The 26226-nt window shown below is 37.2% G+C and overlaps 1 protein-coding gene across 7 annotated transcripts in view; it reads left to right on the top strand.

Annotated features, from left to right (window-relative positions):
• The window catches only part of ELAVL2 (ELAV like RNA binding protein 2), a gene marked incomplete at both ends in the record, with an annotated part of 131877 nt that overhangs the window by 52755 nt on the left and 52896 nt on the right, over nt 1–26226 (top strand). For 3 of the 7 annotated variants that reach the window (XM_080708586.1, XM_080708589.1, XM_080708590.1), the window contains 2 exons: nt 5602–5673; nt 8442–8685. In XM_080708586.1, coding sequence (XP_080564712.1) covers nt 5602–5673; nt 8442–8685 — 316 coding nt within the window. Of the gene's footprint in view, nt 1–5582; nt 5700–8441; nt 8686–26226 lie in introns of those variants that run through there. The other 4 variants (XM_080708587.1, XM_080708588.1, XM_080708591.1 and 1 more) reach the window with 3 other exon arrangements.

Raw genomic sequence — 26226 nt, forward strand, 5'->3', positions numbered from 1 at the left:
ACGGCTGGCTTCGAACCTGCGCGATCCTCCTGTCTCCGCCATCTCCCAAGCACGGGGATTACAAGTGTGCGCCACCAGGCTCAGCAACTTATTCTGTTTTGAAATAGAATCTCACTAAGTTGGGGAGGGCCTTACCAAGTTGCTGAGGTTGGCTACAAACCTGTGATTCTCCTGTCTCAGCCTCCCAAATACTGGGATTATAAGTATGAGTCAATACGTCTGGCTTTGCTGGCCTCTTCAAAGCCAGTGATGCCTATTGAATCCTCCTCATGCTGTATCACCTGATACTGACTTTACTGGCCCCTTCGTTTACTTTTAAGGACCCTGGTAATTACAGTGGACTCGCCTGAATGATTCGGGATAATCTTCCTTTTCAAGATCAGCTCATTAGCAGCCTAATTTCTATCTGCAACCTTACTTCTCCCTTGCCATGTAACATTACAAATTTATAGACTTTGGAGAGTAGGAGACATTGTAATACCTCTGGGGCATCTAGCTCACATTTCTTTCAAACCTTATCTCAAAGATTGACTTCTCAATGGGACCTACTGCGTAATACCTGAAACTTCCCTCATTTATTTACACATACTCAGTCCCACTTTCTCTGCTTTGTGTTTTCATTTATTCCAAAATACACTATTTTCTTTTCTAGAAAATGTACTGTTTTCTTATATATGTTTGTTTCTTGTTCTGTTGCATTCCATCTCCTATTAAAGATGTACACACCAGGGCACTTCTTCATTGCTATACTTCAAGTATGTAGGAGCATCCTTAGTGCACGGGAGTTGCATGCCTATGTTTGTTGAATGGATAAGCTGAGTTTGAAGCTTAAGCAAATATTTTTTCAGGTCTTTACTTTCCCATTGCCCACCATGGATGCCTATGATGGATCTAGAATGAAGAGAAGGACTTGGGACCCTAAACCCATCATCTTACCCCTTAACCTCAAAGCTTTTAATCCTACAAACCCTCAGAATGACTGGTGCTGGAGACACTACCTTGTAGGACCCATAAAGGGCCAAGAGATAGTGTTCGCTAACAAAGACTGTTCTTCCTGTGCCTCCTACAGTTTGGTATGCTGTCTCTGGCAACTCTCAGACCCTTGTTAGCCCTGAGGCCAAAAATCTGAGTTTGAGGTTCAGGAATCCAGCCAGCTAGTGAGGCCATTAAAATGGTGTGGGTGGGGAGGAGAGTTGACAAAGATTGTAGGATTGAGGAAATACCATGAAGCTTAATGTCACGAATTATCTTAGCAACCACATAGCAAAGAGGTTTAAAGAAAACCCACTAATGGTTTGTTCTTGTAACTGACATGTTAGCTCTGTGATTTTAGCACTTGGTTGAATTTTCTCTTGCCTAAGTTGGTAAAGCCAGAAATGTCTCTAGAAAATGCCATTGTAATGATTTGAATGGGAGGAATAAAGCTTTGGCTGTAGGACAGGTGTCCCCTGGACAGATAACCCCATTGGCTGCGCACCCAGCTCCCGTCTATTATGAGCTCAGTTACACATTTCACTGTGTGTTTTTGAGTATTTTAGCTTCTTGCCCTGAATTCTCTAAGGAAGATGTTTCTTGGCAAATGTGTTTTATTTTTTTCACATTTGTGGTTTTTTTCTTTTTCTTTTTTTTTTTTTTTTGGCTAGGCTTAGTTCTCAAACTTTAGAAACAAGATGTCTTCTGTTTACCTTGTACCTTGGCTTTTAGGGAGAGACTTGATGTGGTCAGAGGGAAGGTGCTAGACTCTGGCCTGGTGCTATGCTTTTGAGGTATTGAGAATTTACTCTAGATGACCATAAGATTGGAGACCAAGGACCTTAGCTAAGCTGGGCCTTTCTGGTTTGAGAGAGATGTTTGTCCTTCTAGCCATGAATCTTTTCAGAGACATTATTATTTATGTTTGCCTAAGCTTTACTAGTCGATGAAAACTATGTGAAATCTAATAACTTTAGCAAGATGAGTTTTTAAATGCCTTTGTTCCAAAACCCTTAGTCTGTCAGTTTATTGGCATTTACCTTCGCTTCTGTCGTTTTTCTAAAGTCACATCCAAATTCTTTCTGTTGCATTTCTATGACACTGTTGACCAGAGGCTTGGAACACATTTGTGTCATGCTTTGGGATTTGTTTTGGCTTTTAGATTTTTGTAGTTGGCAATTTGGTATAGGATACATTCTTGAAATAAAATTCATACACCTGATTACTTGAAAGATATGTGGTGTTCTTTGTTGTATCATGCAGTAAGAATTTAGATTTCAGTGGGTGAGAGTGACTGGTTGGAGTGTGTCAGAACTGAAAAAAATGTTTTCATAATTATCTCTGGAATACTCAAAGTGGGACAGAAAAACAATCTAATAAGTTTGCAGGCACTAAGGATATTATTTCCCCATTTGTTCTCAAGTTTTTGAAGAAACCATCCTTGTTCTTAGCTTGCACAGATTCCTGAAATGGAGATGGGTTAGATTTGGGGAGGGGTATCAGGAGCAGATAGAACTGCACCAGAAAAGGCAGAGTAAGGCATTGGACTGTTGGAGGGCTGGGAAGGGCCTCAGGTTTTTTTTAGGTGCCTGAATAAGCAGGCTGGTAAAAGAAGTTGGAGAGGGTAACAAATGTATTTGTAAGTAACTGGCGAATAAATGATCACAGTAGGGAGGTGCTGATGGTTTAGGAAATCCCTCCTGGGAATAGTGTTAGTTTGATTAGGAAGAGAAGAGGTTTTTTGGGAGGCTGCATTTTGGTGGTCCAGGGGAAGGTGAGAGTCTAGAGCAGAATGGTAACCATAGTGATGGAGTGACAGGGCTGATTGGACCAGCCTTACCAGGTGCTGTACATTGGCCATCTCAGCAGTCCTGCTGTGACTCTCATCTGCTGAGGCCTGGTTTCCATATCAGGTGGTTTCTAGGTTGCAAAAAGTATTTTCCTTTCTCAGACATACCAAGTGAAGTTAGAGAATTCTTGGAATAAATTTAAGATGTTTTTGATTATCAGTCTGTATTATTTGGTGGCTGTCAGTAAGAGGCTTGCAAAAAAGTTTGCAGGATTGTTTTACTATTTTACTAGGGAGATTGGAAATGACTTTTCATGTTTTCTTATATGATCAGGAAACTGTCAGATTCTTAACATTACTACATATGAGAAATAAAGGCATTATCTCACATTTCCTCTACTGTGAGAAACTGTAGCTACTAAAGTATATAGAAGGCTACTTAAAAACAAACACAAAAAATCAGTCTAAAAAGCCTTTATGCCCCCCCCCCCCTTTTGGTGGAACTGGGGTTCCTGGAAGTCCTTCTACCTCCTGGCTACACTCCCAAACCTATTTTATATATTTTTTTTATTTGGAAACAGGGTCTCTTAAGCCAGTGTGGCTGGCTTCGAACCTGCGAGATCCTCCTGTCTCCACCTCCCAAGCACAGGGATTACAAGCGTGCGCCACCACTCCCGGAGCCTTTATGGCCTTTTGGAAGCAACCTTTTTGACCGAAAAAGTAAATGTTTGCCTTCTCCTCTTGCTCGTAAAATCCATGCTCCTACTAAACTAACACCTCATCATTATCTCTTGGAGCCCAGGGAAGGTGTAGAATATCCTAGGCTGATCTGTGCCAAAGTGCCTTTTCATAAATTATTTTGTGGAAAATAGCAGGAGGAAAAACAGTCTCAATGGACACAATTGATACCTAAATTAAGAGGTGAACATATATTGAAACATGTTTTAAACTTTAAAACATAATGGCTCTGTTAAACTGGAATAAGGCCTTTTTTCCCCTCTTCCAAAGAGTTTCAGAGCCAGTGGAATCTATAAATAGTATACAAGCCAGTTGTCTGTGGTAGATTGAGTAGAGCAGAATCGCCTGTCCTTAAGTGAAGGGGAAGTAGCTTTACATTTTTAGTAACTGAATTGTTGGCCAGCATAAAGGTAAGGGCCATGTGAGCAACTTATTTATAACTTCCCATAAAGGTATGTGTCTGCCTCAAGCGGAGAGACTGTCTGGGGTGCTCGAAATGTAAAAAGTGCAGTAGAATCATTTTCCATACACAGCCTCCCTTGCTGGTTGGTTCAGTAAAGTGATTGTTCGTATCCCTGGGGCTTTCAGAAAGAGGGGTATCAATAGATTAGCTCATTATTGTTAACCTCCTATGGAATAGAGGGAAATGCGGCTGCTAAATTTGAATCTATGGTTTTACATAGTGAGGAATGTTCAGATATTAATTCCTGAGGGTATTCTAGACATAAATTTAGGCATGGATTAACCTGTTGGGTGTGGTCCTTCTGTCCTACTCATGTGGTCTAACCATAATTGGGTTCTTGTCAAAAATAATCTCTTAGCTATAAAGCATTGCACGTGTTCACAGGTTCAGTTCAACTATAAGTAGTTTTTCTGCAGAGCAACAGTCAGACTGAATTCTTTGGCTGCAGTGGGAGAAGGGAAGAAGACTAAACCATTTTCATGGCATCCTATAAAGAGTATGTTAAACCCTTTTGGTGGATGCCAGAAAACGGAGTCCATTGCTCTATGTTACTGGTGTCATCTTTAGCATTACGAGTAAATCACTTACAGCCATCTTTAATGATGAAAAATTTAAATACAAGGGACATTTTGGGCCTTCCTTTGTTATTCATTGTCTATTTTCAGAGACCAAGTTTTCTCATTGTATTGACCATTTAAAGCATCTGCCTATAGGGCTAAAAAGTAAACTTTGGCTTTTGTGCCAATATCATGGTTCTATTTAGTATTTGGGCAAGTTGTAATAAGTGGCAAATGGACCATTAACTATATGGGAGGCCTCGTAGCAGCACTAATTTCAAATCATGCTGGGTTTACAATTTACATATTAAAAATGTTCATTGGATTTTGTTCAGGGACAGAGCTGACATCCTATACAAGCATTACTCCAAACAATCCTATTTATTGGTCCAATTATTTCAATTGAAAGATGCTGGTTTACTGCCTCTTAGTATATGTGAACAATTCTCAGTGAAACTGTTAGAGAGTAGTTTGACTATAGTGGCAGAATAACCTCACAGGGCTTCCGTTCACTTTTAATTTTCAGTCTCAGGATTAAGAATCATTTGTAGTATAATGTAACAGTGTGGGAAAATGTAGCTTCTCTTAAATGCCCTTTTGATATTTTAGGGAAAGAGTGCTTTTATGCAAGCAATCACTTATAAGTTGCATGACTGCATTTTCTCACCATGGAATTTCATTCGCATTTCCTCCCTTCTCCCACATTTAAGAGAAAGGACAGCATGCAGTATTTTTGCTTCATTTAATTTAATTTAATTAATTATTTTTTTAAAAAAACTTTTGAGACATGGTTTAAGGTAGTTCTTTAGGATACATGCCAAGATAACTAGTTAATATTGTTTAAAAATCAGGCTCTTAATTAAAACTGCTTACATTTGTGCAAGAAAACTACATGTTAAAATGAATTTAGAAAGATTAGATTGGAATTGCCTCAAATTCAATTAAGCCACACTGCATGGACGTGCTGGGAATATCAATACGATCACTGTAAATTTTGTACAAACTGATTTGTTGCATTATCTTGCTCATCTAACATACGGTACTTTTTGTGTCCATATTGCAGACGGCAACTCCAAACTAACATGGCAGTCAGACTGTGTGATGTGGCTTCTCTGCTTAGAAGTGGTTCGTGGGCAGCAGAGCCTTGGACCGGGGTCTGTGGGATTTTTCTTAAAATTCTGTAGGCTATTTTTTTTTAGCATGTTGCAGGAGTGCTGAGGCCATACCAAACACTTGAATCTTTCATTTGGCATATGAATTGTTCTTACATTTAAACCACTATGGTATGGCCATCATTAGGACTTAAAGCACATTGCAATTTTAACTAGCGGTATATGCAGATCAGAACCATGCTCTTGTAAGTAACTTTTTTATAATCTAAAATTAGGATTTAGCACAGACTCAAAAAGAATGACAAGCTTTTTTTAAAAAAAAATAACAAAAAAGTTTTGGTATGGTCTGAATACTAAGTTACTGTAATTCTTTACATCCTGTTTACTATGTATTTTTTTGGTTACTACAGTTTGAAGTTATTTACAATTCCTGATGCTCCAAAAAAAAAAGTTGAAATTGTAAATCTGGCTGAAAATTATTTGCCCAGTAACTGTTGAAAGACTTTGCATTCTGTGAACAGTTGTGTTGAGCCTATCAATGGAATATGCATTATTTGTAAAATATAGCACATTAGTATCATTTTATTCTGAGCAGATGGTCCTATAGCTGAGAGATGCTGTAATTTTCAGCGCACACAGCCTACTGCAGCTGTTCACTTGAATGTTGGCTTAGGAGCTCATTCTTGCCACCTGAACATGGAAATAAATGTGCAATTAAGTGAGGAGTGTTTGTTGTCCTTGCTAAATCCTGCTAATTTCAGTCAGTGAACACTTTATATTTCAAATGCCATCCCAGTGAGCTTTAGTCCAAGTCTCACATTTGGGGCTCTCATAGTTGCTGTTCGTACCCTAACTTCTGAATAGTGATTTGTTTTAATTGGCCTTGGCTACCTTCATCTTGCAGCGAATTGTTTTCATAACTGCTGGGCAAAGGTTAACCCCCTCAAGACTTCTGCCGAGGAAAGCACAGTCCACAGCTAATGTTCAACAGACCCAAATAGCTATGCTTTATTAGGATATCTGAAACTTCCTTTCCCAGTTTCAGATAGATTTGACAATTATAATGAAACCCATTATCTTGGATTACTTAATTTTTTAAAACAAAGATTTCCAGAGGTTACTTGTCTTTACCTCCTTAAGTATTTCCCCAAGAGTATTTATTTGAGAAAGGTAGCTTACAGTTTGGAGAATAAATACCCATTTCTTTGAAAAGAAAATGAAATTATGGAAGGGTTACAGGTTATATGATATTTCTGAGCAATTCTGGATTTAGTCTGCTTTTACTTTTTATTTTTTTTAAAAATCCTGATAGCACCCATTCTTGTCCATTCTGACCAGTTCTCAGTCTGTCCTGTGCTGCCTTCTTTTATAAACATCTTTTGGCAGTAGAGATTTTCTATCTACTGATGTGGCCTTTTATTTTTCTTAGGCAATTTGCTTTACAAATATTTTTTTCTCTTTCCTTGTGATGCTAACCTTCTTTCCCTCTACCTTTTTTCTTTGCCTCCAAATTCTTTGGCTTTTCTATGTTAAAAATTACCTAAAACTAGCATTCCATCATTTGAGAGGTGTCAGTTGTGAGCAGTGGTTCTTTCTGGAGCTGAGAAGTGTATTGGATGAAACATGACGGTCATGTCTTTCAGTGATGTTTAATTTTTTGGATTCTCCCACAGTTGTGGCTATCTAAAGTTAGATGGCTATTGAAAAATGCTTTTGGAAAATTTGGGGCTGTGCTTTGTTACTCTTGTTTTAAGAGCAATAGGATTGGTTTTTAGGAAACTAGAGCCACAGTTGCTTAATAAGTGATTTTCATAGAGTAGCTTGAACAGTCTGAAGCCACTTTTCCCAACTCTGCTGTTTATCTGGTATTTGGAGGTAACACCTTATTACTTGAATTTTCAACAGGCTTATGTGCTCAAATAAAAATTCCTCGGGCTGGTCTGTTTGCAGTAGTTGATCTATTTACATTGTTGTTTTGGTGGACTGGATGTTGGTTTTTTTTCTTCTTAAAATCAAAGTCAAGGCAAAATATCCTTTTGAATTGTTTGGGGATTTTATTTTGATGCTGTAGTTCAGTTGCCTTGTTGGTGATCTTTAACTGCCACGAATGGCTTATTAGCTTTCACAAGTTAGACAAAATACTCACAGCTCATTACTTCTAAGGTACCCTGCAAATCCTTTTTATTCCCTAACAGATAACATCTATTTTTATTTCTTACCAGTGGTAGGTGGTACAAGATATTGTCAATCAAATATGAAAAACATGTTTTCCATATGTAACCAAAACAGTACATGTTGACAAATTTATATTTTAAAGAGTGCTCTTGCTTCTTGATTTAAATTAATGGATGCCTTTCAGTTTTAGAATATTGAACCTTTTAGGCTGAGAATCATATTTAGAGTTAGCAGGTCATGTTTTGGTTTGTTTTGGTAGCATGTTAAGCACTTTTACTTTCTGGTATGATTTTTAATCAGGGCTCAGTTATCTGCCCTTTGGTACTAAATTTCCTCGTCTGTGGACACTGCAGGTGAGTGAGGGTATGTGAGTAGACCCAGAATGTGATTCTAGAAAACATTTTTTAAAAATTGTGCTTATGTGCATGTATGTAATATATAAGTGAAAGTCTTAATTATAGTCTTAAATAGAATAGCATAATATGAAGGAAAATTAGCGTAGGTGTACTTTTTGAAGCTTTGTTGTAATTTCAGCAGAATGACTTGTGTTTAGTGACAAGTGTTTAAACTCGTGGATGGAATCTAATAGGTTGTGAAATATGAATTCTGACATTTCTTATTTTCTCTGTTTTTAGCAGGTAATTGCTGCCATGGAAACACAACTGTCTAATGGGCCAACTTGCAATAACACAGCCAATGGTCCAACCACCATAAACAACAACTGCTCGTCACCAGTTGACTCTGGGAACACAGAGGACAGCAAGACCAACCTCATCGTCAACTACCTTCCTCAGAACATGACACAGGAGGAGCTAAAGAGTCTGTTTGGAAGCATCGGTGAAATAGAGTCCTGTAAGCTTGTAAGAGACAAAATAACAGGTATGCAGTTTTATATAGATGACATGCATTTAAAGGGTTATGCTTCAAGATATAAGACAGTAATAAGTTTACTGCTTGTAAATCATTCATTGCTACAGTTGTAAACTTAGTTTTATGTTTTCCTTTTAAAGTATTGCATATGTTGGGGGCGTATATATTTATACTACTGGGGATTGAACTTGGGGGGACTCTACCCACTGAGTTACCTCCAACCCTTTAAAAATAATTTTATTGTGAGTCAAGGCCCCGCTGGCCTAGAAGCTTCAACCTCCTGAGCAGCTGGAATTACAGGTGTGGGCAGCTGTACCTGACTTGGACAGTATATATTTTAAACTGGACTTTAAGAGACTCTGAGCCCAACAATGTCTTTGGAAAATGTTTTAAAAGTGTGTGTGTATATATATGGGTGTGTACCTGTTTGATGTAGCAAGTGTCATACTAACCTTTATTTTTTAAATTCTCCTGAGCTTGCATAATTGAGAATTTCAACATTGAGCTCTTCTGCTTGGGAGGGGACTCTTAAAATATTCTTTTCCTTAAGTTTGTATAGTCCTTCTGCTTATATGATAAATGGTAGTATTTACATTATCATGGTATAAACATTTACAGTGATATAATTTGTGCATGATGAGATCTTACCTTAAATTCCTTAACAAGGAAAGGAAACAATATATGAGCATTGCGCTTATCATAAGGATAAGAATGAAAAGATAGGAGTTTGGTATTAATGATGGTACATTTTGAATATTAGGTAGTTAAAAATTTCTTAGCATATTTTAAAAATTTAAATAATTTTTTTAATAAACCAAAACTTAATTAAGGAATGTGTTCTTGGGATAGAGATTTAATACTTCCTACCAGAGTTGTTTCCAAACAATAAAATCATACCAATTTTATGTATGAATTGTATGTACGAATCCCAGGAATTTTATGGCATTGTTAATGGGGTATATCCAGTTGCTTTATATACCTTGTAAACTAAAAATATCAAACCAAATGTTGAAAATGAGTGAAGGATATTTAAGGGCAGTATGAAGAGTGGTGTCAGGACTCTGAACACTTAACTTATGTGACCTTGGACCAGTTATGTGACCTTGGACCAGTCTGCTCTTGGCTTCAGGTTTTTTTTTTTTTATTTTATAAAATAAGGTAGAAGACAGAAGGGGGTCACTCTAGATCATCTCTAAGATCAATTTGGACTTCTTCTGAGATGATACTTTTAGCTGTTCTGTAATCAAGACCTCAGAATTCATTTTGTCCAAGTTCTCCAAGTGAGTTCCTAGAACTCACTTGGGGCTTGGTCTCACTACCTATTTCCTTAAGCTATAGTCAGAGTTCATAGAGGAAATTTATCAAAAACCTCACCAAAATAAGAGATTGTTACTGATTCATACCTAATAATAATTTTGTGGTATTGGGAATTTAACTCCAGGGGTGTTCTACCTCTGAGCTATACTCCCAGCCCTATTTTATTTTGAAACAGGATTTTACTAAGTTAGTGAAAACCATGTTAGGTTGGTGAGGCTGGGCACAAACTTGTGATCCCCCTGTCTCAGCCTCCCAAATACTGGGATTACAAGTGTATGCCACCACACCTGACTCCAAATAATTATATTTTATATGATTATGTTGCTTTGATGGTCACCCTAGTATCAGGAAGATTTGTATGTTTTTTAAATAGTAATAATCAGATGGATGAGAATTTTCAGTTTCTTTTCCAAAATGAGACTGAGCAGCATATGTGGAACCTGTGAAGAAATAATTTTTAAAAAGTTGGAAAAGTAGAAAATCAAAGGCTATTCTTCTACACCTCTGTCCTGATACTAGATTTTATCTTTATATTTATTTTTAGCAAAACAACATTCTTCACACATGGGTTTTGCAGCCTCTTTGACATAAATGATCAAGTATGATAAATGGCATGAAAGCCGTGACATAAATGATATAGCTTCTGGTTCGATTTCTTAGTAGCAGCCGCTACCATTAAAAAAGAAAGATGCTCCAATAGTGCATAAAAATCACGTTTCTTTTTTACACTGAGAGTGATGAATGAAAACATTAAATGGTGTGCGTGTGTGTGTTTGTGTATGTTTGTATCAGGCCGTTGCCATGGGGAACAAACATCTCATAGATTTTCAAATCTGATCCTTGGGCAAACTTAAATTATCTTTTTCTTCTGTAAATCTTTTACTAGTACTGATATGTGTTATAATGGAATACATGTGAGTTCTGCATCTTCACACTTTTTGCCTCTCTGGCTCTAATGTGGTATAGAGTAGTAATAGAAACACATAGGTCATCTCAGATGCACAGGTAGATGCTGAAACACTGCGCTAATATTTGTTGTCCATTTGTTCCATCCCCTCCCACCAGCCCTTTGCTTATTGTTTATTCAGCAAGAGAGAGAGTAATCGAATTTTCTACTATGATATAATTTCTGTTAAAACATCTAGTAAATAAGTAATTCCAAGAAATTCCACAATGGGCATCAGAGTTGAAAAATGTTTTCTAAGCTTCATGAAATGGAATATTTACGAGAAATATTGTTAGTTCTGTACTTAAAATCTACACAAGGTAGGCATGGTGGCACACACTTGTAATCCCAGTACCCAGGAGGCTGAAACAAGAGGATCACAGATTCAAGTCTAGTATGAAATAACTTAAACCCTTTTCAAAATAAAAAGTAAAATTAGGCTGGGATATAGCTCAGGGGTAGAGTGCTTTTAGGTTTAATCCTCAATCCACCACTCAAACAAACAAACAGGATCTGTATGCAGGTCATGTATGGATTGAGAACTATGAAAAATTCTGCAGTAAAGACAACCTATCGGATTTACACTTTCACATGCTTATTTGATAATAGAATCTGTTTGGGGGAATATCTCCCTGACTCTAGGTTTCCATTGAACATGTGACTAGAAAAGCTTTTGAAATTATTTAACTTGTTATCACATGGCATAATCTTAAATTCTTACTTAACCCAATCATATCCATAAACTGTATGTTTGTAATGTGAGGCAATAATAATGATAAATTAAAAAGTTAAGGTAAATCTGAGTACTGTGTACTTCTTTAACCCTGCTCTGATTTTTCCCACTGACATTATTTATAGTATGGATTAAAATGGCTTCCAGAAGGGTCTGACTCACTTAGATTCAAGCATAAATTGCCTTATAATTTTTTTTAATTTCAAGTGTTTTGGTAAATATTTGTAGGGAACAGGGTAATCCGTTAGATGCTAAATATCAGAATATGAGTTCTGAATGGTTTTATGTTATATGGTAGGAATATCTTTCTAACAAGCACTATTAACATATTTCTTAAAAAGGTTTTGAAAGAATGTGAGGGAATTTACACCCTGCCCTGTGGAGTAGTATTAGCCATATCGTGCAGTTTCTCAGTATGGTTTTAGGGACAGTTCAGGATTTTTTGTTCCCTCGCTAATTATCCAACACCTTGGGCCAGACTTTTGTATTCTGATTTTGTGGGAACATGAGCGATAATTGTCTGGGTTATACAAAAGCTTCAGGAAGACAATTTGAAATTCCTCCCTTTTACTTTTTTTAAATCTTACTTAATAATGAATTAGAAAACTATATCCCATGTACAAAAATATGTAGTTGAGAAAGTGTATGCCTGTTTCCTGAGTCCTAAAGAGAGCATATAATTTTTTGATTGTCAGTTTTAGAAAGTTATTGTAGCTATTTGGATAGAATGAGGATTAGGGAAGTATATTAAGAAATTTCTTCAGAAGCAAATACAATCATCTTCTCTCTAGCCCACATTCTGTCTCTTAGATTGTTTGTCGGGCCATCTCTTTGGGCTCATGGCCAGCTCCATGCTTCAGCCTGTTTGCTTTCTGTAGGCGTTCATCACAAGAAGCCTCTGCTGATGTTGGGCCATCTTTTTGAGTTCTTAAATGCATTTCAGAATTGACACCTGCTGACGCTGCATTCTAGAGGAGTGAAATAGATTTTTCTGATGCAAGGGATGAATAGTAGAGCAGTAGTGCCAGAAACGGTCTGGAGGAAACCTTAGCCAACCTCTACCTCTCCTTCCAGCAAATATGAGGAGAGGTCCAGGTTTGCCAAATGACTAGTCTAAGATACAGAGATACTAAGTAGCTTTGGTTTTCTGATTCCTAATCTTAATGTTTACTTTTTGGCTCTTATTGGAGGCAAGAACTCACTGTAAAAGTTAAGCACAGGACAAACTGATTAATTTATAATAAGATGTATAACTTAGAGCTACCAAAGGGGCATCTTCTGGTGAAAGTGTCTTCTTTGGAAGGGAAATAGAAGATCTGTGAGGTCAGAGACTGAAGGATACACAAAATGAACAAGAACACACCTGCTTCTCTAGAAACAAAACCTGTGGTTGTGAATGTATATATTTTAGGTTACAATTTTCTAAATCTGGCAGTACATTTTTACCTAAGGGAGTTGAAAAAATATTGTGGGTACCCTTGGAATCTATTGTTAGAGAGCTTCATAAGTAATTTGAAGCCCCAACAGGATAATTTGAGAATCATAGTTTTCTCTTATTTTAAAGTATGATCACAAGGAAGGTACCTGAAGTGAAGTCTCTCCTGATGATTGCTAGAAAAGCAGATTTCTGGTTCCTCTCCAGACCTACTTAATGAGAAGCTCTATAGGCAAGTCATGGAATGTTTTAGGTATGTGAGAGTTACCCTTGCCTTTTCCTAAATATTTTGCAGGGAAATGGAGCCAGTGATTTTCAGGTTTGCCTATGCTGGCCCTGGGATAGATGGGAGAAGTGCTGTCTCTGTTGAGTAGGCTCCATGGCAATCTTCCAAGTGCTGGTCCCTTTTTAGCCGTGGTCTCTAATGAGTTAATTCCCAAGGATCAGAACTAGAGATGTTGAGTTTAAAAATTACTATGCTGATCTGGGCATGGTAGTGCACACCTGTAATCCCAGTGCTTGGGAGACTGACAGGGCAGACACAGCTTTGCAGCCAGCCTCAGCAATTCAGCAAGGCCTTGCTTCAAAACAAAAGTTAGAAAGGGCTAGGGATATAGCCATGAGGTAGAATGTTCCTGGGTTCAGTCCCCAGTATGTATGTATGTATATATATGTGTGTGTGTGTGTGTGTGTGTGTGTGTGTGTGTGTGTGTGTATACATACATACACATACATACACACTCTCACTAGACTGTCTTTACTGACCACATGCTCTTCCCTGAGAGTATGTGCATCTGTGTAGTTTTTTTAAAACTCTAGGATAGATCGTTCTATCTTTGCTATTTTCCATTAAAGTTTAAAAGGGCTAGATAATTATATTAAAAACCTTACATGATAAGCATCGCTTGTTTTAGTTTTGTGTGATGCTTCTCTCTCACTCTATCAAATGTTTGAGGTGGGTCCTCTGCCAGTAAGGCTAGCTACCAACTAGAAGCTTTTACACACAAAGGAAAACCCAAAACCAAAGCGGACAAATGAATATAAATTCAGGGGACTAAAGAGACTTTGCTAGTGCCTTGCACGATCTTTGCTTCTGCTAGCAATCTCACTGCTGTGACCCAGTAAGCCTGACCTCACACTAGTAGGAGGAAGGAAGATTTGCTTACTTGCAGTTCAGGAGATTTCCAGAGTTCAGTCCATCTGAGACCGGGTTTATGTACAGAGCTCAGGGAATGGTGACAGAAGCAGAGAGGGATGAGCAGCACTGTTCTCACATCATGGAGGCCAGAAATGAGGAAGCAAATAAGGATATTCAGAGACACATGTATAGTCCCTGAAGCCATATGCCCAGTGACCCACCTCCTTCACCTGCCTAGGTTACCACCCAGTAAATCTATTATTACTGCTGCAATTACAATACTCATGACTTGATTATATCAACTCTCGAGCACTAAATACATGAGCTCTTCAGGGAACATTGTGTATCTGACCATCACATTTTACCAAGGTCTTGTTTTCTGCCTTTTAGGGTAGTGTAGTGAAGTCTTTTTAACACGAGGGTTCTTAGTTTCTGGAGAATGGTAAAGTTAGTTTTGATTCCTATTTATTTTATGGAATACTGTTATTTTCAATTTTTTAAAAATGGCATAGGATTCTCCTCTCTCTCTTTAAATAAATAAAATCTTAGTTCCTCAAGATTTAAACAGATAAATGGTATTTTGTTAGTCTAATGGATACCTTCAAATTTAATAACATTTATTTACTGTGATGAAGTCAGTCATAGTGACTGAGAGCAGAAGCTATTTTGATAAAGGCTAATTAAAAAAATACAGCTCTATATGTCCTTTCAGAAAATTTCAGTGAGCCTGTTTGGCATCCATAGTATCAAGAGATCAAGATTCCTGAGGCTCTCAGACAAGTAGTTGGAAATAGCAGTTTGGGCGAGTTGAGTGGGTAGTAACCACTCACCATAAATGTAGACTTGATTTGCTGTTGAGTAAAAAATAGGGCAGAAAGGCAGTATGTGTTGCCAGGGTTGTAGGAAACTGATAACTTGGCTGGCCCAGGGGTAAATGCATTAGTAGTCCCTAAGTGTGTTAACTGGAAGACACTATATTTGAATTTATTTTTGGACTTTAGTAGCTAAATTTGCATAAAATAAAATTTGTATTAGGTTTGTGGAACCCCTGATGCAAATCTGAAACATCTGTGACAGATAAAAGATACCATAAAAAGTTGGTCTGTTTGTTTAACAATGTATCTTCAAACTGCTAATTTTTTCATTGTACTTTTTTCTTTTCCAAAAGTCATGGTCAGTCATTTAAAAACTTCATGTTATCCCTATAGAAGCTCTTGATAAAATTTTGGCAAAAGGCTTTTGGATTTATTCTTCTAGGTTCACTTCTTCCCCACTTTAACGTGTTATTTTTGTAGAATGAATTTCAGTGTCAGTGTAGGTTACAGAATAATGAAATTGGAAACATAAAAATTTAACAAATCAAATACTTTTTTTTTTTTTTAACCATTGTTGGAGATGAAAAACCTCTATTCTGCCAGGCGTGGTGGTGCATGTTTGTAATCCCAGTATTCGGGAAGCTGAAACAGGAAGGATAGGGGTTCGCAGACAACCTCAGCTACTACTTAGTGAAGCCCTTTGCAACTCAGTGAGACCATGTTTCAAAATAAAGAATAAAAAAATAGTGCTGGGGGTGCTCCTGGGTTCCATCCCCAGTACTGGAAAAAAAAAAAATCTCGATCTGATAGGTATAACAAACAACTGCTTAATTGGAAAAAAGGCAGAAAGGTTTTTTTTTTTTTTTTTTTTTTTTTTGTGTGTGTGTGTGTGTGCGCGCGCGTGTGCACGCACGCACGTGCGCCTGTGGTACTGGGAATTAAACCCAGAGGTGTCCTACCTCTGAGCAATACCACCAGTTCTCTTTTATTTTTTATTTTGAAATAAGGTTTCCCTAAGTTACCACATTGCTGGCCTTGAACCTATGATCCTCTTATCTCAGCTTCCCAAGTACTGGGATTACAGGCATACACCACCATGCCTAGCTAAGGCACACAATTTTTTAATAATGTTTCACAGGTTGGGTGAGTGTAATAGGTAGTAACCACTCACCATAAATGGTTCCCAGGCTCTGGAGTTCACAGAAAAGAAAGGAAACTCAAAGAAGTTTAGACTTGGGGCCTTATATAACATCTTAACAGAGGAAACGCTGGGGTTTTTAAGGGTTATAAATTGTTGGTTAGCAGCTAGGAAATATATGGGGGAAACTAATGAAGGGAGAGTTATTTTAGTAAGGTCTGTTTATGCAGATTCATCTGTGTGGACTCTGTCTCCAGTGATATGAGTCATTCTCCTCTCACTGGGATGTGGTGGGGACACCTCCACATGGGGAATTTTTGCTGTGCTTTTGGGCAGAAATGGGAAGGGCAGAGGATTCTTCCTGTGTCTACCAATTCTCATTTGCCTTCAGCTTAAAATAATACTTACGCCGAAGTGGAAAATCTTAGGATGGCATATTCTGGACCACTTCACCATGAAATAAGTTAACTTCCAATTAGCAAACTTAAACAAAAGCTGCTTCCTTGGATATCCTATGGTAGTGAAACCTTTAACGGCTAATTGCTGAGAGGAGAGAACATGTATTGTGAGGATACAGAGAAGCTTGAAACAGAACCATTTATGAATAGGTAGTAAATCATCTGGATTTTTGTTTCCCTGATGTTCTTATTTGTGTTTATTCATATTCTAGTTCAAGTTAAAGTTTATTCATATAAAAGAAAATGTAACAATGTATGTACAACTCTCAGAAGCTAGTGATGCAGTTTTCCAACAGCTTTTAAAGATAATTTACTGGGAAAATGAGGTTGAATTTATGCGGTAAATGAGGTTTAGGAGTTTTGATTTTGTGTTTTCTAGACTTGTCTCTGGGACTTCTAGAATATTTGCCTTACCAGTAGTTTAGAAACATAGTTTTTAGTCTAGTTTTACTTTATTCCTTTGTGAGTTTGATAGAAAACATAAATTTTGTCAGTCTATTCTAACTCATATGATATAAATGACAACCCTATAAATAAGGATATATATTTAAGGCATGAGAGTTCTTTTGGTTTTTTCCAGACTTTTGTTTTTTGAGTATTGTTTATTTACTTTTGCGTTGGAAGGCTGGTAGTTACATGGAAGTGAACTCATTCTCAGTTTATTATTAAGGGGCTATCCTATTAATGGTGGAAAATGTAAATGAGAAAGAAAAATAAACCGAGAGAAAATAACAGACAACTAAATTGTGATACAGAACTTGTGAATTCTTTTGTAATCTAAAGAATGTTAAAATCCTATATTTCCTTAGTTATAAAATACAGCCCCCCATTTTCATAATGTGGTGCAAAATCAACCTCTGTATTTCTTTTGATGGTTTTTACTATTTTTCATTATGTTGTCTCACTCTTTTAGCCCTAGCCTTTGTTCTTTTAAGCATTCTGTTTGAATTCCGAATTGAGCAGGACATTTTTATTTGGGGCCTATTAGAACATTTCCTTTGACTATTTCTGAACAGAATAGTTGATCATTGAAGCTAAGCTGTACTTCTGAATTTGCCAACTTCTTTTGAGCCTGTCTTACGTTAATTGACTTTTATCTGAGTACACTGCTGCTGCTGAATTTTGAGGTCTGCAGAAGCCCTGAGAGCATATACCTTTCCAGCTTTAAAGGTCAACTTTAATAAATATTTCTGACATTTTATTTGTGTCATTTGATTTGTCAGGTCGATCGAGTGGCTTAATTAGCATGCTTTACTCCTTAACTTTTTTCCCTCTTTCAAGTAGGAGGATGTCCATATTTCTACATTGGAGGCCCTTTTTATTGGGGATGGTATCAGTAATCAAATATTTTTTTTCAAGTGACTTTCAGAAGCAGAATAGCAATGATACTTCTTCCAAGTACTATGAACAAACATCTTCATTTAAAGCTATCTTTTTGGGATCTAACTATTGAGTGATCTCTTACACCATACATCATCATCGTTAGTAACTTGAGGAAGGGTGTCCATTCTATATTGTTTTAAAAATTAGGATTTCTGCTTCGTTTATGTCTCAAGGAATGAAAAATGCAAGATGGCAGTATTTTATTTGAGCCATATTTTAGTTCTCTCTTATTATGTGAAATGTGTGAAATGTGGTGGGACTAAGATTGACCAGATCCTTGTGTGTGCTAGCTCGGATTCCTTTTTTTAGTTTGGGATTAACATTGAAGTGGAACGTCTGTTGCCTCCTCTGCTGTTGGAGAGGTGGTCTCATGGGCACTGGTTTTAGCATACAAAGAACTTGTTCTAGTGCAGCCTCACCACGTTTCGTTTTATGACCTTCTATGGGTCCATTAACTGTTAAATACAGTTTCTTCCACAAAGTATGCAACACACAAAGTATTATTTTCTCTCTTCTCTTCTTACCAGTTAATATTTAAGAGGTTTCACACCAGCTACATGTTTTTTTTTCCTTGGATGAATCAGGTTTTGGGAAAAAAAACATCTGCAGGTAGAGTTATTGTCCTAGAATTCTTAGTTTCTCATAATGTGGATAGAATGCAAAGCCAATTTTCCGTTCTTTGCTTCCTAAGTGATTCGACCACTATAGTTGGATTTCTAGGGTTAGAGCAAAGCAGGAATAGGAAGTAAAAGGCAAGACTTGGACATTGAGAAAGATGATTGATGGCATTACACAGCCTCCATGAACTGGGGCACTAGAGTGTGGAGTTACTGCTTTGTGTGGTGGTGGCGGCAGCGGTGGTGGTGGTGGTGGTAGGTTGTGTGTGTGTGTGTGTGTGTGTGTGTGTGTGTGTGTGTGTGTGTGTGTGTTAATTAGAATGAATTTTCTTAAAATATGAAGGTACTCTCAGGCCAGCTTCCCCAGTGGGCTATAATTGGCCTGAAAGTTAAGCAAGTTATCAAGCTTAGCCTCGAACTATGGGCTAGATAAAAACAAACTGTGGCTTATTTGTACTTTTATTGATATCTTCTTTTTAAAGATGAATATCTCTTTAAGATAAATTGCAAACACTATTACTCAATATTCTGCTTTCATCAAATAAGATTTTTCAAGTAGGATTGCATGCTCGAATACCCAGTTCAGAAGCTTCAGTATTCTTGCAGTGTTAGCAGATCAGAGGACTTAAAAAATTGCTATCTCTTTGTTTTCTTTTCTGTTGAACATTCATTGAAAATACTTACAGCATTGCTTCATTCAGTCATCACAGATTTTACAGATTTCAGTGTGTGTGGGGGAGGGGGAGCAATTTCCACGAGGGCATGGTTAACTTAGCAGATGCAGTTTTACATCTTGTTTTCCCTTTTTTGTTAAATCCTTATGCATATTGTGAATTAGAGTTTATTTTTAGCTCTTAATGAGTTCTTTTCTCATCATTGTACTTTTTGTTGGAACTCTGTTTTCTACAGAATGCTTGGATTTTGAAGAGAGTGTATATTGCTTACAAGTCCTGTATCCACCTCCTACCTCCAGCTCAACTAAAATTTGCATCTCTCTGTGTGGGATGATAGACTTGATTGCCTATTGCCTTATATAGTAGATGAGGTGATGCCTTTGATCCTTCATAATTGTTTGACCTTGGGATTTATCCTGAAAAAGCAATATACTTCTTTAAAAATTAGAGCTTAAGAGGCATAGATGCATGTAAACAGGTAAATCAGAATTATTGCATTGTTTTCAAGGTCACTGGAGCTTGAGGGAACAGCTTTATTTCCTCTTATTTGGATGCATTCAGTCTAGTCTTCACGAGTCACTGTTCATTATATAGGGCCTTCAAGATCCACTGTCTTCTGAAATTTTCTTCCTAACCCTGGTGCTAGTTTGTGAGAACTCTTTTCTACCACCAAAATGAATTGCAGTTTGGTCTTAGTCCACTTTGAAAAGGATATAGACTGATTACGGTGTGTCAAACCAATTGACATCTTTTCTGTATAAAATAAAAGAGTTCTCCTAAATGATGTCTAAAGTCTTACCTCTAAAATTTTATGACTTTTCTTTTGTCAACTTGAGAACTAAGTTAGCTCTCTTTAAACACAGTGCCGAGTGATTTTGCCGTGTATAGTGCAGACAGCACTTACCTTCTCAAGAAAAATTATTTGGGATTAACATCTTAAAATCTCAAGGTATCAAAACCAGGATCTTAAAAACCTTTATATTCTTAATATTTCTAGGTCTTTATTTCAGGGGCAAGTCTCTTCATATTAAAATAAGATTAAAATACAGAATTGGCAGTATTGATTTCTTGCTGTGTTTTATATTAATGCATTTTTTTAAGTACTAGAAATTAGGCACTTTGGCAAAAAGGCAGGATAACCTTCCGTGCATTGTATTCTCCAGTTCCACATTGTAGAAGATTCAAAGCCAGACCTGATGTGCTATTCAGAAATGGATGCAGAATTTCTGGGCTTAGTTTCTTTGCTCTATTTGAGATTCTAACTCTCTGAATGTATATAGAGAACAGTAATTGGGGCATATCTGTCAATAGAGGAGGGTGTCTAATATTCTTTCTTGGTGTCTGGAGCTTCTAAAGAGTCTCTCATATTCTTTTTTGAGGGGTGAGATAGTGCAGTAAACCTATTAGTTTAAGGCATATGATTTGTAGGTAGTTTGGGGCATACAATACTAGACACCAAAAAAGAGGAGACCGAGGTTTAGCTACTCCTCATGTTATGATGAAAGTAGGGCTTAGGCCAAGTTCTGCTAGACATGCAGATTCATGCAGCTGTTCTGCAAACCTGATTAAAGTCTCAGTCCTTTTCTGTAGATGCTTTGAATGTACCTTACATGAAATGTTCAGTTGAGACTTGAATATCCCATAGGTGGCCTTCTGTGCCCTCTCTTTGCATGATGCAAAAAGAAGATCGTTTAAACAAAGGCTAGAACCTGGTTCCATTTAATATTTAGGGATTCTATCCCTAAGTGTTAGACCACCTTGAATTAAGACACTGTGGATTATTGTGGCATATTTATATAAAGGTGGGTAGTATGTCTAATTTAGCCTATCTACGTATCTTCAGTACATTTAGTTTTACCAATAAGATCCCATTTCTAACAGGTATTACATTAACAAATAACTAGTTTACAACTGAACAAAAATTAATTTTGACATTCATTATGCAGATTAGGTGAGAATTGGTTGTTGATTTAGAAGTGAATAGCAAATAGGCTTATACTAGTTCCACTTAAGTTTTAGCCTTTACTTGTTTTATACTAGTTAACTACTCTGGAACTTTGCATTAATGAGAGAATAGTAGATGACTACTCTTAGAATTAAGCCTTATACTACTGGAACAAATATAATATCATACATATTTACAACAAATTTTAAATTTTTTATTATAAAATATACATAACAAAATTTATCACTAACCATCTTAAGCATCCCATTTAGTAGAATGCAACCATTACCATTATCTATTCCCATAAGCTTATCTCAAACAGAAACCTTGTACTTGCTAATTAATACTGTCTCCCATTTTCCACCCCGATCCCTGGTAGCCTTTCTACTTTTTATGTCTGGATATGCCTAGTCAGATTACTTCATGTAAGTGAATTTATATACTGGTTATCATATCAAGATTTTTAAAAAGTTGTTTCAGGAGGTACTAATGTTCCCCTCAGACCATAGAATCTTCTGTATATTTTCTTTTTCATCATTTCTGCATGGCTTTGGGAACCAAACCCTAGCCTTGAAATAAATATAATTCTTTTTCTTCAAACTTGGTTCACCCTCGTTAGGACTTACAGGGATTCCTTGACGCAGGGCTGCTTTCTTCTTTTGAAATTTGCCTCCAGTTTCTCACACAGCATATAATGGCAGGCCACCTGGAGTTTAAGGATGGCTGTAGTATGCACAGTTGATTCAGAAAGAAAAATCCAACCAGTGGCCTCCAGTTTCCTGCCGCCTTTCTCCCAGAAAGGCAGAGCATCAGGAACTAAAATCTGTGTGATCTTGGGACACAGGACACAAGAGTGACATTCCCACGCTTCCTGCTCTTCACCTTCCTTCCCTCTGCTGAGAACCTGATGGAAATCTTGGCAGAAAGCCATACCTCAGTAGGAAGAACCAAAGAGGGGAAAGTGGGAATTCCCTTTAGTAGTTTTGGTTCTTCCTTCTGTTTTCTTTTTTTTTTTTCTGTCCTTTTTTCCTATTAGTCCTTCCCACCTTTAAAAGAAAAACTCCTACAATAATAGTAGTCAGACAGTCAACCATCCCTCAGGGTGGAGCTGTTCCTTTTTTTAGAACAGAGAACAATTATTGTAGTTAAGGAAGAACTAAGTGTCTTCCTGAAGCATCTTTGAGAGGCAGATGTTGATTCATGTTGTATTTAGAGGCAGGTGGTCTGTGGCCTATTTCTACCTTTGCATCAGTTCAAAGCATGTTACTTAGCAGAACAGTCTTCCTTTTAAATTTTAGGCCTTATATTTTGGCCTCTTTCCTTCTCTGTTGGCATCAGCCAATTGCCTGCTGGCTTCAGGAACATCATTCCACTTTTAGTGACAGTATTTATTTTCAAATGTTGGCTATTGACAGCTGAAAAGCAGTTGTGTGTGTTAGAGCTTAACAGAAAGCCTCCCCTGGGTTGTATGCATTTAAAATAATTTAAAATATACAAATACAAATAAAATAATACAAATACAAATAAAATAATTTAAAATAATACAAAAACGGTAATATAGCTGGGTATGATGGCTCATACCTCATACCTGTGTCTCAGTACTTAGGAGGCTGAGACGGGAGGATCACAGTTTTGAGGACAGTTTCAGCAAATAGTGAGACCTTGGTTCAAATAAACGAAAAATTGGGTTGGGGTGTAGCTCAAAGGTAGAATGACCCTGTGTTCTATCTCTAGTAAAACACACACACACACACACACACACACACACACACCTCCTCATGGTTAAGGCCATTAAAAAATAATTCTTTTTTTTTTTTTTTTTGGTGGTACTAGGGTTCCTGGAAGCCCTTCTACCTCCGGGGATACACTCCCAGACCTATTTTTACATTTTTTTATTTGGAAACAGGGTCTCCTAAGCCAGCAGGCGTGCGGCTGGCTTCAAACCTGCGCGATCCTCCTGTCTCTGCCTCCCAAGCGCGGGGATTACAAGCTTGCGCCACCACGCCTGGCAATAATTTGTATTTTTAATACTGGGATTTGAACCCAGGGCCTTGTATATGCTAAGTGCAGGCTGGACCACTCATCTGCATCTTTAGCCCCATGGTTAAGGCTGTAAATTAATCTTCATGTAGACTTCTCTTTCCCACTGCCTACTTAGTACCTTTATTTGTAGGGAGCTTCCAGAGGTTTCTCACTAGGGTGAAGAAGATCTCCTACCTCTGAAACGGCTTTGTAATGGTGATGAAGATGACGCACACTTAACCTGTGCTTTGGTACCCAGGTCTAAGCGTTTTGGATGTGCTGTAGAACATCACCAGTGTTGTGTCGTATGACTGTTGCAGAGAGCTCGAGTCACTAAATACTCCAATAATTTCTTGTGTGGCAACTCATGGTCAGGGCGAGGTAGAAATGGAGAGAAGTGATCATATTATGGAAGGGGTATGCAGAATGTTCTGAACTGGTGTTTATTTTGAGCTAGGATGTAGAAGCAATACGCTTAATATTTATGTAATTCTTTATTTGAACATAAATGGGAGAAATATTTTCATTTAGTTCAATGGAAAGATTGTAAGTATCTTCATGTAATCAAGAGAAAATCATCTTGTTCTTTGATTTTTTTAAATTATGTGAATTTTTTTCCCACATGTGAATGTTTTTTTGTACTATATAGCTGGTGAGAGGGTAGTTTCAGAAGCCAGTGGGCAGATCCTCTCTGCTCCTACTATCATGTAGGCAAGGAGCCAACGAGGGACTCAAAATCAACTAGAAATATTTTTCCAGGACCTTGAGGAAGTGATGGAAGGGTAAGAGGTAATGGTGACTTTACCTGTTTGGAGGTAGTGCTTTTATTTCCTGCTTCTTTCTGGTTTGTAGCTTCTTCCCCTTCTGAAAACCTGCCTGCCTTATCACTGCCTTTCTGCTTGTTATCTAGAGGAAGTCTGTATTCCTTACAATCTAGACTATAATGAAATAATTTTTGGGCGATTCATATTTCTGTGTCTTTCTGTCAGTTTATTTTTCAGCACACCCAAAAGGAGCCCTGTTATTTTTTTTTGTGATATGTGAAAGTGTAGTTTTTGTAATTGCTTAGAAGTCCCTGTTTGCATTTTCCATAGCAAGAGAGTTTGTCTCTGTTTCAACAAATGTGTATGGACATGTATTTTATATAGTTGAGTCATATTTGCTTTACATTGTCACTGTTGGAAAAATTAAAATTCAGGATTAATTATGTCAAAATAGAAGAGTATGTGCAATAAAGATACTGACGTTTTCTCCCGAGAAGTCTCAAGTAACTTCTCCTCTTTCTGTTTTTCCTGAATACTCCTTTTCTCCTTGAATGTAAGCAAGAATAACCTGAAGAATGGCTGAGTGGACCAGTAGCAGATCTTTTCCAGGCATTTCACCTCTAGCTTTTAACTTCCCAGAAGTCTGTAATATTCAGTACTTTCCACTGTTTTTGCAGCTGAGGAGAACCACTTTATCTGGTGAAAAACAGACTTGCCTTTGAGTGACCTTCATTATTTATTCCTTCTTCTTACTTGGCCATCATTTAATTAAAGCCTTTTGGTGCTCAGCCTCGTGGGGACATATGTGTGCTCAGAGGCACTACATTTCCATGTCCCCTGGGATCAATGGTATATGCTTCCCCCAGTCCTCAGTTGTCTTGTGAGAGGCTTTGACTAGTTTTATCTTTATTTATAGTATTTTTAATAAGATACTAAGACAGGATCATAAGTGTTGTAATTGTTTAAAAAATAGATTCAGTCAATTTTATGTTCCTACCTTGTAATCTATTGATATTTGTATAATCTTAATGCTGTAGAATGAGATATCTGTTCAGGTAGCTTTATGTGAAACCTTGGTAGGGGTTGGGGCAGGGGAAAAACTTGACCAAAGTTGCCCAGACATTAGAAGAAAAAAAAAGTCTTTGCAGAAAACCTTCATTTGGCATTAAATTTTGTATTCAAGAAACTTCTGTGACCCTTTTATTTTTTTTTTTGGGGGGGTGGAGGAATTGTAAAAATATATTTTAGTTCATGGTCATTTTATTTTATTTTATTTTTTAATTTTGCTTAATCTGTCCCATTTTTTCTTGCTTTTCTCTTTTCTTTTCTCACTAGATAAAAGTGATTGAGAATACAAATGAAGGAGGAAATTAGCTTTGTTAGAAAACAGTAGGTATCCAAGGGTTTTGGGATAGCAGTCAAGACTGGAAGGTGATTATGCCTTAGTGGTATAGTTTAGAATTTGACTAAGGGAAGTAATTTATAAAATCTGATACTGATCTTGTTATATGGCAATTAATATTTAGGGTTTTTTTTCACATACAGTCAGCCCAAATTATCAAGGATTAATTGCTAAGAAAATTTTTTGGTTAATTTCCAGTTCATAAGAATGGAAGGAGTAACATTGTTAAGTAGTATGGGCTAGTTAGTTAATTGAATCTAATATATATTTAATAAATTTTTTAATGTTCTGGAGACAATAAAAAGTGTTTCCTTTCTTTCTTCCTTCAAAAGAATGCTATTGAGCCCGGTCTGGTGGTGCACACTTGTAATCCCCACACTTGGGGAGGCTGAAACAGAAGGATTGCACAGTTTCGAAGCCAGCCTCAGCTACTTAGTGAGACTCTTAGCAACTTAGTGAGACCCTGTTTCCAGATAAAATATATAATAGGTCTGGGAGAATAGCCCAGAGGTAGAAAAGCCCCTGGATTCTACCCCAAGTACCACCAAAACAAAAACAAAACAGAAGAAAAGAAAAAAGCTCAAACCCAAACAAAAATGAATGCTATTGAGAGACAGTCTGTCTGAATCTTAACTAATCTCAGGGGTATCTGAAGTTTTATACACATGTGTAAGTATAGATTAAGGCTTTGTATATGTGTGGGGGGCTTCTGGATGTTGAATTCAGGGGCATCCTATCTCTGAGTGACATCCTTAATTCTATT

Source organism: Muscardinus avellanarius (genome assembly GCF_963383645.1).
Source record: "Muscardinus avellanarius genome assembly, chromosome: 13".
Classification (NCBI taxonomy): domain Eukaryota; kingdom Metazoa; phylum Chordata; class Mammalia; order Rodentia; family Gliridae; genus Muscardinus; species Muscardinus avellanarius.